The 15,971-nt window shown below is 30.6% G+C and overlaps 1 protein-coding gene across 1 annotated transcript; it reads right to left on the bottom strand.

The window, feature by feature from the left end:
- On the bottom strand, nucleotides 1-3,613 carry LOC21388779 (microtubule-associated protein RP/EB family member 1A). The gene is made up of 8 exons (XM_010093753.2): nucleotides 3,284-3,613; nucleotides 2,277-2,345; nucleotides 2,085-2,171; nucleotides 1,532-1,638; nucleotides 1,300-1,439; nucleotides 1,106-1,182; nucleotides 676-789; nucleotides 1-483 (listed from the first exon to the last, which is right to left on the bottom strand). Exons 1-8 carry the CDS (start codon nucleotides 3,389-3,391, stop codon nucleotides 352-354), a joined length of 834 nt encoding a protein of 277 aa, XP_010092055.1. The 5' UTR covers nucleotides 3,392-3,613; the 3' UTR covers nucleotides 1-351.
- Nucleotides 3,614-15,971: the final 12,358 nt, after the last annotated feature.

Raw genomic sequence — 15,971 nt, 5'->3', positions numbered from 1 at the left:
ACTCCACAACCGGAAAAATTATCATTATAACCAATGACAACGATGAATCCAACGACTAATAGCAATGCTCCTACTACTCGCAATCGCAGAGAATTGCATCCACAACCATTGTTAAAACAAAAAAAAGTTCAGTAAGTTCTGTTATTATAGACGATTCACTCAGAGAATCAATTGTCGTTAACCTATGCATCCAGCACATACAAGGGAGGAAAACAAGAAAAATCAACAAACATCTAAACGCCCTTCATCTTGTAGTACTTCACAGTTGGATTGAAGCGAAGGGTCACCAGAATCTTCTCAACAAGAAAAACCACGACTTCCCTGAGTGTGTTACTAAGTTGAAACTCGCGTTCAAGGCTCATTTTCGGTGTCGGGCTCCTCCTTTGATGCATTCGCTGATTGCTGAATGTATTCCTGAGCCTCGGACAATGCAGATTCTTTTGCATCGACGGCATACAAGATCTTCTTTACTGCTACTGCCATCTGCATCAATTTTTCATACAAATTGTTTAGACTTGTCAACAAACTGCTTAGCAAATTTGTAGACAGCTATATAAAACGCCTGCAGCACCATATTTTCAATTCAAAATCGTTTACTTCATGAATCGAAATGTGCTCAAAGTGCTTAGCGAATTTGTAGACAACTGTATAACACACTTGTTGAAACTCTCTTACCGGGAGATTTTCCAATTCAGGATCTTGACAAAGTATTTCGATATCCCTTAGCTTTGCAAAGTAAAAATCTCTTTCCTTTTCCAAAACGTCCACAGAGAGCTTGAGATCAGTTATCTGTAGCCGAAAACAAAAAACCATCAGAATGAAATTTTAGTAAAGAGCATAGGAATAGGACTGAGCAAATCTCAACATAGGCAGCCAAAACAGAAAAATAATATGACTAACAATAAAAAAGATGAAAGAAAGGAATAAATCAGATGCAAGATCACTGAACTCCCTTGTTATGGATTTTCAGACTATCATTTGAGAGATCGAAAGAAAAACAAACTCCTCAAGCAAGTATCCAAGTATCAAAGGAAGTGTGCATAACATCCTCACAAATTTGGATTTTAATGAGACAGGAAATACAACAAGAATCCAACATCAATACCTCATTGGAAAGAGCCTGAATCTCACTGGTAGAATCAGCAGCACCCGATGCTGAATAAGTCTTCCCTTGCTTTGGACCTAATTTAATAAACGCAAAAGCCATAGGAAACATAAACGGGTGCTAATAAAGACAAGGGTAATAAAGAAGAGGAAGAAGAAGATGAAGAAGGGGGAAAAAAAAAGGTGTAAGCTGACCAGAGTTTCTCAAACCAGCAGCATCGCCTGAGCCAGCATTATGCGTATTGTTTGTTTGCAGTGATTTTGAGTTCTTTTGAGAACCCTTGAAATTGCGCTCTTTCCCACCCTTGCCCCTTCTCTCAACAGGATTATAATTCCTATAAGATAATAAACAACGCAGGTTATAAAACATAAAAGAGGGTACATGCAGAAATAGGACATTAAAAGCACACTCAAAAGTGTAACATACTCGTTCATAATGCCGCCATTTACAGAATCACAGTAGCGTTTCAGCCATTGTAAGAACTCCAAGTTGTCCAGGGGTCGACCTTTAACAAGCCTATTAACTTCAATGTGCTTCAACACGACAAAAGGAGAGAAAGATATCAGTCATAATATAAATTAACCGGCACCAGTGCACCTTCAAAATTCAGGCCAACAAATACCATTCATGACAAGAAAAACAGGAATGATAGCTGAAACAAAACTTCTCAGGGTTGATCTAAATTGCATCAATTACTAACAAGGTGTCTCAAGAGATGCATAAGATGATCAGCTGATGTAAAGTTGTTTACCACCAACTCAATAAAAAAACAGTGCAATCTTGAGAGGTGTAAGAACTTTCTAATTTGCATAAATAGAGTAAAGATCAACTGATCCTACATGTAAAACGAAATGATCTAACGGAAATAAAACAATGTATATAATTATTTAACAGTGTGACTATGTAACCAGATAAAATCAACACCAGTTTCCATGAAGTGCGACATACAGGAAAAAAGGGGCTGCTATTGTGATAATACCTTATCAATTTTAAGCTTGTTGAACACATCCTGCAGAACCTTATAGTTCTGGATCATATCATATTCTGTCTTTGCGTCAAAATTGACCTACGATACAGAATTGTTAAGAAAGAAAAAACATAAATCAAACAAAATTAACAATTAAAAAAGCAGGGGCAAGAATACAAAAGCAAAGGCAAGATAGGTTATCACCTTGTGCATTGGAACAGCTCCTGGATATGTCATGTCTATCATTTGACATTGCACGGCACCGGATGCGGCCTGGCCAAATCATTTCACATCAACATAAAGCAAACGTAAATTTAGGTCGAAAGTTACCGGAAATGGAAATTCTAAATGCTGAAAAGTGCAGAGTATATATGGTCCGTGTTATTATAAACAAATAACTCAAAGATATTACCTACTGTAGAATAAATCTATAAACAATTATATCAAAAAAGAAAAGCATAAAGGTTCAAAGCCATTATGCTATTACAGCCCGTTTCGTTTACTGATTCGAGTTGAGATGTGACTTTATGTGAGAGTTTTTTTATGTAGGAAAAAAGTTAGATGTGACTGTTTCTGAAAGCTTTTTATTATAGCAAAACTTAAATTTTAAACTCGAATCGGTAAAATGAACGGGCCGCAATTCTTTATAAGTTGTGACTTTACAAATCTTGTGCCATACGACACGAATCACAATCCAGTATAATTCATACATTACAACCCAACAAAATTCACTAAAAATCAAACATAATTCACCAATTCAAGAAATCTCCAAAACATTTCAGAAAGCAAGGAGATAACTTCTCCAGATTTCCAAAAGTCCCGAGCACAGATCCACTGTTAAAGAAAACGACATATTTTTTCTCAATTGATAGGAATAAAAAATGAGACCCATTTATTAACAGATTCATGGCAAGTAAATGTAAACTAAAAAAGGCGAAAAGGAAATGCAACCACAAAACATAGAGAAATAAAACGCACAAACCCTCTAAAATAATAAAAATCGTACGAATAAAAAACCAAAAAAAATACAAAATAAGCGAACAAGGAAGAAGGCAAAACAAAACCCAGAAAGGGTTTTGCCGAAAACGCCTAGAAAAAGAATACCCATTTCCAAGATACTTCCATTTTCTCTACAAAAATTCATACCAAGAGCCAAACAAAGGAAAAACTCAAACAAGATTCCAAAAAAAAAAAAGAAAAAAGAAAAAAACCTCTTCAATACGAGAGAGATTAAGCTGAAGACGATTGTTGATCCACGTTAGAATCTCATTTCTTCCAACGAAGTACGCGCTGTCCATCATCCCTATATTCGTCGCCATTGTTCTTTCTTCTTCACACCCACAAAGAAAATCCCAATTTCGTTTCTTTTTTTTTTTTTCAAAATCTTTTAGAGAGAGGGAGAGGAAGAGAGAGAGAGAGAGAGAAACGCCAAAAATGTCGGTGAGAGAAAAAAGAAAACGGACGTACTGTTATATATACTATTGATTGAGCTTCCGTTAAGGAAAACCAAAAAATCAAAACTTTTTTTTTTCTTTTTTCTTTTCAAATCAGAAACTGAAGAAGAGAAGTGAACGGTGAGAGAATTAGGTCGAAGAAACAGAAGTGAAACGGAAAGAAGAGAAAATTGAAAATGGAAAAAAATGAGGAAAAAATGAGAAAAAAGAAAAAAAAAAATGAGAGTGTTCAGGGTGGTTGTCCACTAAGCCGATCTCTCTGTTTATTGGATTTTATTTTAGATTTACTTTTATATTGGATTTTATTATTTATTTATTTTTGCCAAACTTAACTAATTCCTCTTTTGATGGTTTATTTTTAATTATTTATAATTATATTATGTAATACATAGATAGATAGCCAGTCAGTCAGTCTCTGTTAATTTCCACTTTCAATCAAATATTATTAAATTTTCTACTCAAAATATAATATGTTTGAATTTATTATTAACAACAATAGGGGTCGGTGGGCCAATTTTACTAATTTCCTTTTCTTAATCAAGTTTTGTAATTATAAAAATTCATCATGAATTATGATCATCGTAACATTTTATTTTTTAAATTATAAAAAATAACATATATTTTTTTAATGTATGTTCTGTTAATAATTTTATCCATTATATTATAATAAGTGACAAAATTTATCACATGAGTGGCATGTGACTCATATGGAGAGGATATTATTGTAAATTTAGATTGTAAGAGATTTAGGTCCCGTTCATTTCGATGATTCGAGTTTAGAATTCGAGTTTTACTACAGTAAAAAACTCTCACAAACAATCACATCTAATTTTTTTGCTACAGTAAAAAGTTCTCACATAAAATCACATCTCAACTCGAAACAATTGAAGCTCTTTAACATTTGGGTTCTTAGGGTTAGAGATCTGCCGATAAATCAAAAAATATTTAGAGAACTTGAAGCTCCATTGCAAGAAACATGTTGAATCACTTCCAATGGCTGTAGCAGTGGGAGATAGTGGCGATTTGAATCCTACTTACAATAAGTTTGCTCATGAAGAGAACATTCCCTTGGAGTTAACTGTGGGTATATTCAGTGTCGTAAATTTATCAGCTCATAGATCTAAGCTCTAAAATACTAATCTGTGTTGTAAATTTCTATTGAAAACTGAAATATATATATATATATATTTTTTTTTTTCTCTCTGACTCTCCCTTTTTCTGTTTGGTGTGATGGAATTTGGGAAAATGAACATCAGAGAAGTGTATGGTTGTGTTTTTGATAAGTTTCCTTGTGAATAAAACTCTTGAATCACAGGTTAGTGGTGGGTTGATGTTTCATTAGTTAATGTTCCGTCTAGTTTTTTGTTTTTTTTTTTTTTTGTTTTTTTTTTTTCAATTTGTTGTTGCTAAGAATTCCTTGTTTCATTGGTAATGTCGTTTAGTTTTTAAGAATTTACTGTTCCAATTTGTTGATGTCTTTAGTTACTGTTCCAATTTGTTGATGCTAAGAATTTACTTCTTTCTTTTTTTTTCAATTTGCTTATGCTAAGAATTTACTCTTCCAATTTGTTGATGTCTTTAGTTAGTTTTTTAAATTTTTTTAAAACTTTTTTTATTAGGTAATGTCGTTTTTAGTTTTTAGTTTCGTGTTTTTATTTTTTTATTTTTTATGAAATTCCTTCTAAAAGGGTAAAAGTGTAATTGTGAAGTAAATATCTCACTAAGAATGACTAAATAAGTAAGATTTGTAAATTCTGTTTCTTAGAACCCGTTTGATTCATGGATTAAAACTATGAGATTATAATTATTTTTTATTTATGTGTATTTTTTATGAAAGAAAATATTGTAGTAAACAATAAACATTCGAATCAGAGAACGAATTCTCTAACCAAACGGACTCTAATGGAAAAGAAAAAGTTGTTAACATAACCTACATTAGAAAAATGGATGTTATTTAAAATTTATAAGACAAATTATTATAAAAATCATAGTTTGGAGGAAATTTTTATAATTAATCTTTGTTTTTTCCTTCATCAGTAATGATATAATTTATTGGAATTTTATATTTTATAGATGAAATGCCGGCTGAGTTTTATTTTTTCCTTCAACAAACTAAATGCGCGTGGGACTTTATGAAGCATTAAAGTAGAAAAATTGTGTGGGGCGTTTTTTTTTTTTTTTTTTTTTTTTCTCTCTCTCTCTATTTTACTGATTTCTATATTTGGGGTCTTAAAATAGGATTTTTTTTTCCTTTTGAAAATGGTCTTAAAATGGGATTTATTTTTGCTTTGCTTGGTTAATGGTTACTTAGGTAGTGGGGTTTAAAAAAAAAAAAAACAATAATGAGAAATGTAAGTGTCCTTTACATGATAAAATAACTTCGTATACTAATTTGCATTTATGGTTCGAGAGCATTCAAAATTAACTGAGAGACGGTTTGGTGCATTGAACCGAAGAAAACAAAATAAAACTTCAATACATAGGTATTATTAATAAAATATACCTCCTCCATTTTATTAGAAATGTGGGTTTTTACTCGGTGTGTTTCCATTTAACAAGTAGACTCTACTAACATTATGTATTATTATTTAAATAAAAAATAATAACAGAGTTCACGTGTGAAACAGTGAAGTGACAAAGAGAGTAACAAAAAACGCGAACATTTCTCTTGTATGAAAACTCTCTTTATCTGATAATAGAATCCACGTGTTATCAACGTTTTTTTTATTTTTAAATTTTGAATCAATTTTTTTTTATTTATTAATAGAGAAAAAAAATTTGTATGTTTCAAAAGTACAGGGTTAAAAATCCACCTCTTTTTTTTTTTTTTTTTCCTTAGGGGATAAACCCACCTTTCAACAAAATACATAGCATACTTTTATAATTATCGAACTATGTAACCTAGATTTTTAATCTAATCATATTTAAGGCAAAATTAAGTTGCATTAAAAAAAATTGTATACTAAGTTGTAACGATCCTTTTTTCTTTTTGCCAATGAGAACTTGAGGAGGGGGAACATCAAATGGGATTCAAGTATTTCATTGAAATGTTATAGTAGACGTTTGGGAATTTGAATTAAAGTGATTTTCTTATTTGTGCTTACGAAATTAATAACACAACTTAAAATCGAGTAACTTAAAATATCATTAATCTTTACTTGATTCTCTTTATTGAAAAGGGTACAAGAGGGAATTAAGCAACCACAAAGAGATTGGAATCAGATTCCCATTGTCCCATAGGAAATTCAACTTCCTCTCCTAATCCCTTTGCATGACATGAGGCTCACAAATTTCTTTTTGTGATTTTTGCATACTTGATTAGAAGAAAATGGGATTTATCCCATTTGCTAATTTTTTTTTTTTTTTTTTAAAGTTGTTTTTAAACCATTGGAACAAACTTTCTAATGCCTTTACCTCAATTGTAGGTAGATGTGTTGTTTCTTTACTTTTAAGCTGTTAATAAGATTACTGATTTAGGCCATAAGTATACTTGGATAGGCTTCACTCCTTTGTACATTACAAGTCTAAGATAAGTAATTAGATCTTAGATTAGGCTTCTAAGTAAGACTCTTTAACCGTTCATTTCGCTGATTCGAGTTTAGAATTCGAGTTTTGCTACAGTAAAAAGCTCTCAGAAACAGTCACATCTAACTTTTTTGCTACAGTAAAAAGCTCTCACACAAAATCACATCTCAACTCGAATTACAAACTCGAATCAGCGAAGTGAACGGGCCAGATACTTGCACTAAAATTTTGCGTAAGGCGTGAAAAATAATTCCTTTGTATGTTAAAAATAAAAGGTAGGCTGTACACCATCAAACTTATCTAAAGCGTTAGGGAATTTGTTATTAACTTGTAATGGGATAAAGTTGTGATAGAATCTTGTAACACTTGATTTGAACTGGGGAACTAAAGCAAGAAGGTTGTCTACTTCTAGTTTTAGATAGGAGATATGAAGAGACGGATTATCAATTTCGTCATATACTATTCATGATATTGATGTGGATCACTTGAAATGGACGCTCTCTCATTATAAATACGATGAATGCTTTGGTTATAAGTCTAATGCTATGTTTGGTAGGAAGGAAAAAAAATATGATATAAAGGAAATTGATATTTTTGTATGTTGTTTGGTATGAGAAGATGAAATGAAAATGAGTTTACTTTCACTTGTTTGGTATTGAAAGTTAAATTGGGAGGAAAGAAAAAATCTTACTCGTAAATTACTTTTATACCCTTAAATTTTTTGCTTGATGTTGATGGAGAAAATGGTAGTTTAGTAACTTTGCTCACTTTAAGGTCAATAATGACATTGAATAAAAACTCTAGCATAATGACATTGAATAAAAACTCAAGTGGGCGTAATGACAAGTAGAATCCAGGATTTGAAGTCCAGAGTAAATTTTTTATTTAGTGTCGTAATTCAAAATTAAAAATAATGTCAAATCTCATTATTTTGTTTACTTGGAACCAATTCGAAATAAAACGTTACAATCTATTTTTTGTTTTGTTTTTGTGTTCTTCATTTTTTTAACTCATTTGTGAGGTTATAATATTATCTCATGAAACCGTGCAAAGCACTTGATTTTCATTGACCAAATCAATAAATTAGTTTCTAACTAGGGTAGTATGAACAATAACTTTGAGCTCTTTAAAGAAGTCTTAGGTCCCCGCCACTCGCTTCCTAATCAATGTGGGATAAAGCCCCTTTTTATTTTACTAAAGACTTAACACAAGTCTAGGCCTAGACTAAATATGAGTGTGCAAATCCACCAAACTGTTTATCTTAGGTGAAATGCAAACCAATTACAAGTTAGTTTAGGGACTTTTAATCCAAACCAAACTAATTAAGAGATCTAATCTAATCCAAACCAAACCGATTGTAATTGGTTTGATTTGATTATTCTAACTGGTTTGAACTAATATTTTATAACATCTTTTCAAGTCTCAACTAAAACTAATAATAATATTTTGTGTACTCTTTTGTCTTCATCTTTCTTTCTTCTAAAGACAAAATGAAGTCAAAACAATTAAATTATAGATATATTTTTACAATATTAGTTGTAACTCATAATTGAATATAATATTTAACTTTTTAAATATATGAAAGAAAATAATACAACATCTTTTCAAGTCTCAACCATAACTAGTAATAATATTTTGTGTACTCTTTTGTCTTCATCTCTCTTTCTTCTAAAGACAAAATGAAGTCAAAGCAATTAAATTATAGATATATTTATACAATATTAGTTGTAACTCATAATTGAATATGATATTTAGCTTTTTAAATATATGAAAGAAAATAAATAGACAAATTAGAGACACTTATTATTGCAGAGACTACATTCACATTAACAAAGAGACAAGGCTTTCGAGAGAATCACAATTAGAACTCAGAAGAGTGGAGAATGAGAGGAGAGGAGCGGAAAGAGCTTGAGGGTAGACTTCAGAGACAGTGTTAGTTCTGTATAGTTCCGTATATATAGGTTATGATATAAGCTTCAAGGGTTATGATCCTATAATTTTGGGATAAAATAGTTTTTTAAATATAAATAAGTTATAGATATATGAAATAAATATAATTTTAGGAAAATTATATTGATATAAATTGGTTTGGTTTGGTTTGGGGGGTTTTTTTTTTTTTTGGATAAAAACACAAACCAAACCAATTTAATTGGTTTTTTTAAATATTTAAACCAAGCCGATTTAATTGGTTTGGTTTACTTTTCTTTTGATTTGGTTTAGATTGGTTGGTTTAAATGGTTTATTGCACACCCCAATAACTAAAGTGGGCTGGTGGCTAAACGATTAGACAATCTCTAATGTAAATGTTAATGTCAATTGTATATTTGACATTAAAAAGTGTGATAGCACATATTATTTTTATTTGTACTCTAATACATAATGCTATTTGAAATGTTAAAATTTATTTTCTCTTTAATCATTAAGCTTTGAAAGTTGTAAAAGTAAATTTTTAATTTTAAAATAATTTGAAAAAAAATAAAAAGTTGTGATGATCAAATTAAAAAGCAACCATATTAATCAATAGGAATCAAGTGCCAAATCTGTCATATGTTATATTTGATGGGAAATTTGTCACAGAGTATATAACATATGCCAAATTTACTACAACAATAACATTGTATTGGAGAGTGTTTTTTACACTCAAATGTTAAATTTACAATTGAAACATCAATTATAGTATTGCATTAGAGATGCTCTTAGCCACAACAATTTTATTCACTTTACTAACAATCACTATTAATACTGGTTGAGTTCTAATATGAAACTTTTTTTAATACCAATTTCACTATCTCTTTTTTTTTATTGTATGATTTACCTCGTATTGAAAATTTTAAATAAAAATATTTTTTGAGGGGTCAAATAAATATATTAAAAAAGCATGAAAAAAGAAAAATGGAGGGTTCTTAATCCATATTAATTTATCTCTCTCGCATATTTAAGCTGAACGTCTTTAACATTTAGGGCCCGTTTGACAGAGCTTTTATTTTTATTTTTAGTCAGTAGAAGAATAGAAACAAAAGTTGTAGTTTTTTTTATTAATATTTAGAATAAAAAAATTTAATGAGTCAAAATAGTTTTTAAATTGTCTAATAAGCAATTAAAATATTAGAATGAAGTTTATGATGTTTTAATGAAATTCTAGTACAGTAGACACCAGATGGTACACTTAGGCCTCGTTTATTTCACCGATTTGAGTTTTCAGTTTTAGGTTTCTACAGTAAAAAGCTTTCAGAAAATGTTACATCTAACTTTTTCTGCTACAGTAAAAAGCTCTCAGAAAATGTCACATCTCAGCTCGAATTGAAAACTCGAATCCGCGAAGTGAACGAGGTCTTAATGGGTCAAAATAGTTTTTAAATTTTTTAATAAATAATAAAAGTATTGGCTGGCTTCTGATGGTGAGATGCTTAAACTGAATGTTGATGCCTCTGTACCTCCCAATGGTAGTTTTGTTGGTGTCGGGTTTTATCAGAGATTCATCAGGCTATTGAGAGCCTTTTCGAAGCAGATACATGAGAGTTTTTCCCCATTTGTTGCAGAATGTATGGCTATAAGGGAGGGACTTCTCTTCACCAGGGATAGTGGTCTCCATGCTTCCTTGGTGGGAAATGATTTGATTAACGCAGTTGCTGTGAATGATGCTCTTTCTTTTGCTGCGGGATTTCCAATTTCAAATGGCATTAGGATCTCGATGGGAGGAGCGAATGGTGGTTCTTGTACTCGCGCTTCTCATCAGAGCAATAGAGTTACCTACTTATTAGTGAAAATTTCTTTTTCTTTTTCTTTGCATAAATATCTGTTCTGATTAGAAGAATTTTCTAATTGTATTGATAGTTTTGTAAGTATTAATGCAACTTTTTATTTAATGCAACTATTTCTACTTTTTTTATATAAAAAAATTTCAGTACAAGCTTTAAAGTTTATAAGGATTTTTAAAAGTCTCATTTTATAGTTTTAACTGTAAGCTCTTCTGAAAAGTCAAATTACTCCTTACAGATCATCTAAACACTTTCAAAAATACCTTTTAGAGTTAGTAAAAATAAGGTGAACTAAAGGAATATCGTTTTTAGATTGTTGGTGTTCGTATGTATACTTTTGGAATGATTTAATCCTAACTTACACAGAAAAGTGTACAAGTGAATAACTATTTTTGTGGGTGGCATTGGGTTCATCATATTGAAATTATTCCTAAAAGGTATTCCTAAAAGATTTTATCTTAACTAAAATTAAGAAAAGCTTTAAGAAATTTAGCGATTCACTTATTTGAAATTATTGTTACAAATTATGAAAGTATTCCTTCTCATATAAAAAAAAAAAATGTTCCGCATATTTTAAGAAACCCCAGTAAGTACAAGTTAAAGTTTAAGTTACAGTGGCGGCCTCATAGGAGGGTCGTCACAGAGTATAGGAGCTTAGCAAATGTTGTGGCAGAAATCACTTGGCTAATGTCTTTATTGAAGGAGCTTAGAGTTGAGATGCAGGGTAGACCTGTAGTTTGGTGTGATAATCTCAGCACTGTTCAACTTGCTGCCAATCCCGTTTCGCATGCCAGAACAAAACATGTAGAGCTTGATTTGTATTTGTTCGAGAAAAGGTGCTTCAGAAATTGATTGAAGTCAAGCATGAACCTGATGTGGATCAGGCAGCAGATGTTCTTCGAAACCCATCTCTAGTTCAAAGTTCCCAGATCTTCGGTTCAAACTCAATGTTAAAAGTCTTTCAACATTGAGTTTGAGGGGGACTATTTGGGAAGTTAATCAGTTAGTGAGTTAGAGTGTTTGTTAGAGTTTGTTAGAGCTTATATACACGTGTAAGAATTTGAGTAGTTCTGGTTTTGATTAGTTAGAAGTTGATCAAACAATTTATAGCTAATACTGTACATACAATTTAATATAGAATACAGTTTCTCAATTCTTTAGAAATCATTATTTTCTTCTTTCATAGTTCCAAACGCAAGCCTTGATCACTTTATTTATGGTATGGTTGTCTTTCTTTGCTTTTGTTAATATAGGGAATCATAGAAAATATATCAACCATGCTTCAATTATGATACATGCCTTGAAAAGTACTACCTAACGCATATACATCTCTAAAATGTTAACTGAATTATACTTATATGATTATGTAGATCTAATGAAGCATGCGAACTTAGACTGAGAGGGCCGCTATAAAATTATAGGAGGCATTAGTCGAGGGCTCCTTTATCTTCATGAAGATTCACGTTTGAGAATTATCCACCGAGATGAAGAAATGAACCCTAAGATTTCAGATTTTAGAATGGCAAGGTTGTTTGTTGTTGATCAAACTCAAGGCAACACAAGTAGAATTGTGGGAACCTAGTAAGAACATGTCCACCTTGGCTAGCCTTAGTTTATACTAATGATGTTGTAAGCTTTCGTTCAGATCATTTTGTATGATATTGTAGTCCACACCCAAATGCTAAAGATTTTCTGATAAAAAATAAGCAACACAACATATATAACCATATAATAGAAGCTCTTTAGTTTCTAGTCTTAAATTTCACCGAAATATTGAAGAAATACATAAATTTCACTCAAAAGATATTATCTTTACATTTTTATCACCCAATGGTATAAACTTAACATTTATGCCACTCAAACTAAAAAGGAGATATTCTGCCAGGTAATTTTAATATCCTATCATGTTATTTTTTTCTTCCCAACAAAGATAGTCAGGCATCTCCACCTCCATCTTCGAAGAGCATTCTAATAAAATATTTATGATATTCTACCAGAATATTCTTTTTTAAGTCGACAAAATGGCATAAATGTAAAGATGTTTATTTTTAGTGAAAGGCTACGTAATTTTCTTAAATATTAATTAGTCAAGAGTTAATTATTGTAGTGGATACATGGCTCCAGAATACGCTATGCGTGGACAATTTTCAGTTAAGACTGATGTATTTAGTTTTGGTGTGTTACTCTTAGAAACATTGAGCGGACAGAAAAATAATTCTTTCAGTCCATGGAGAACATGTAGAAGACCTTTTAAGCTATGTGAGTACAAGTTAGATAATAGTTCATCGTAAAATGCAAGACTTTTAATGTATGTTCAATTGAATCAAAAGAATTTTATATCTAACATATCTAACATTGTTGCAGGCTTGGAGGAACTGGAGGGACAACACAGCCGCAAATATCATAGATCCATTATTGAGGATTAATTCAGGATTTGAAATAATGAGATACATCCACATCGCACTGTTGTATGTTCAAGCTACGATGAATGCTTTGGTTATAAGTCTAAGGTCCATAAGATTACAGAAGTTATATGAATAGTAAGGCATAGTTAGTCCAACATAATAACATTGAATAAAAACTCAAGTGGGCGTAATTACAAGTAGAATCCAGGATTTGAAGTCTAAAGTAAATTTTTTATTTAGTGTCGTAATTAAAAATTAAAAATCATGACAAATCTCATTATTTTGTTTACTTGGAACCAAAGAAACCTGCATCCTAATATGATTGAACTGCTGAACGGAACTACAACGATTGAGGACCAAATCAATAAATTAGTTTCTAACGAGGGTAGTATGAACAATTACTTTGAGCTCCTTAAAGAAGTCTTAGGTCCCCTCCACTTACTTCCAAATCAATGTGGGATAAAGCTCCTTTTTATTTTACTAAAGGCTTAACACAACTCTAGGCCTAGACTAAATAGGAGTGTGCAAATCGACCAAACCGTTTATCTTAGGTGAAATGCAAACCAATTACATGTTGGTTTAGGGATTTTTAATCCAATCCAAACCAATTAAGAGATCTAATTTAATCCAAACTAAACCGATTGTAATTGGTTTGATTTGGTTATTTTAATAGGTTTGAACTAATATTTTACAACATCTTTTCAAGTCTCAACCATAACTGGTACTAATATTGTGTGTACTCTTTTGTCTTTATCTCTCTTTCTTCTAAAGACAAAATGAAGTCAAAACAATTAAATTATAGATATATTTATACAATATTAGTTGTACCTCATAATTGAATATGATATTTAACTTTTTAAATATATGAAAGAAAACAAGTAGATAAATTAGAGACACTTATTATTGTAGAGACTACATTCACATTAACAAAGAGACAAGACTTTAGAGAGAATCATGATTATAACTCAAAAGAGTGGAGAATGAGAGGAGAGGAGCGGAAAGAGCTTGAGGGTAGACCTCAGAGGCAGTGTTAGTTCTGTATAGTTCCGTATATATAGATTATGATAGAAGCTTCAAGGGTTATGATCCTTTAATTTTAGGATAAAAGAGTTTTTTAAATATAAATAAGTCATAGATATATGAAATATATATAATTTTAGGAAAATTATATTGATATAAATTGGTTTGGTTTGGTTTGGTTTAGGTTTTTTTTTTTTTTGGATAAAAACACAAACCAAACTAATTTAATTGGTTTTTTAAATATTTAAACCAAACGGATTATTAATTGGTTTGGTTTACTTTTCTTTTGATTTGGTTTGGTTTGGTTGGTTTGAATGGTTTATTGCACACCCCAAAGACTAAAGTAGGTTGGTAGCTAAACGATTCGACAATCTCTAATGTAAATGTTAATGTCAATTGTATATTTGACATTAAAAAGTGTGACAGCACATATTATTTTTATTTGTACTCTAATGCATACTGTTATTTAAAATGTTAAAATCTATTTTTCCTTTAATCATTAAGCTTTAAAAGTTGTAAAAGTAAATTTTTAATTTTAAAATAATTTGAAAAAACAAAAGTTGTGATGATCAAATGAAAAAGCAACCATTAATCTTTGATCATTAATCATAAGCAACCAATTTCTAAAATCTATTTTTCCTTTAATCATTAAGTTTTGAAAGTTGAAAAAGTAAATTTTTAATTTTAAAATAATTTAAAAAAAACAAAAAGTTGTGATGATCAAATTAAAAAGCAACCATATTAATCAATAGGAATCAAATGTCAAATCTATCATATGTTATATTTGATGGAAAATTTACCACAAAGTATATAGCATATGCCAAATTTACTACAACAATAACATTATATTGGAGAGTGTTTTTTACACCAAAATGTTAAATTTACAATTGGAACATCAATTATAGTATTGTATTAGAGATGCTCTTAGCCACAACAATTTTATTCACTTTACTAACAATCACTATTAATACTGGTTGAGTTCTTATATGAAACTTTTTTTAATACCAATTTCACTATCTCTTTTTTTTTATTGTATGATTTACCTCGTATTGAAAATTTTAAATAAAAATATTTTTTGAGGGGTCAAATAAATATATTAAAAAAGCATGAAAAAAGAAAAATGGAGGGTTCTTAATCCATATTAATTTATATCTCTTGCATATTTAAGTTGAACGTCTTTAACATTTAGGGTCCGTTTGACAGAGCTTTTATTTTTATTTTTAGTCAATAGAAGAATAGAAACAAAAGTTGTGGTTTTTTTATTAATATTTAGAATAAAAAAATTTAATAAGTCAAAATAGTTTTTAAATTGTCTAATAAGCAATTAAAATATTAGAATGAAGTTTATGATGTTTTAATGAAATTCTAGTACTGTAGACACCAGATGGTACACTAGGCCTCGTTTATTTCACCGATTCGAGTTTTCAGTTTTAGGTTTCTACAGTAAAAAGCTCTCAGAAAATGTCACATCTAACTTTTTCTGCTACAGTAAAAAGCTCTCAGAAAATGTCACATCTCAGCTCAAATTGAAAACTCGAATCCGCGAAGTGAACGAGGTCTTAATGGGTCAAAATAGTTTTTAAATTTTTTAATAAATAATAAAAGTATTGGCTGGCTTCTGATGGTGAGATGCTTAAACTGAATGTTGATGCCTCTGTACCTCCCAATGGTAGTTTTGTTGGTGTCGGGTTTTATCAGAGATTCATCAGGCTATTGAGAGCCTTTTCGAAGCAGATA

This window comes from Morus notabilis, unplaced genomic scaffold (assembly GCF_000414095.1).
Source record: "Morus notabilis unplaced genomic scaffold, ASM41409v2 Scaffold738, whole genome shotgun sequence".
Taxonomy (NCBI): Eukaryota; Viridiplantae; Streptophyta; class Magnoliopsida; order Rosales; family Moraceae; genus Morus; species Morus notabilis.
This window is presented reverse-complemented; position numbering and strand designations above follow the sequence as displayed.

Coding starts and splice junctions, on each gene's coding strand:
- LOC21388779 (XM_010093753.2), bottom strand. CDS start 3,391: ATGGCGACGAATATAGGGATGATGGACAGCGCGTACTTCGTTGGAAGA. Junction 1,639..2,084: donor ACAAGCTTAAAATTGATAAG/GTATTATCACAA, acceptor GTCGTGTTGAAG/CACATTGAAGTTAATAGGCT. Junction 790..1,105: donor TTCAGGCTCTTTCCAATGAG/GTATTGATGTTG, acceptor TTTCGGCTACAG/ATAACTGATCTCAAGCTCTC.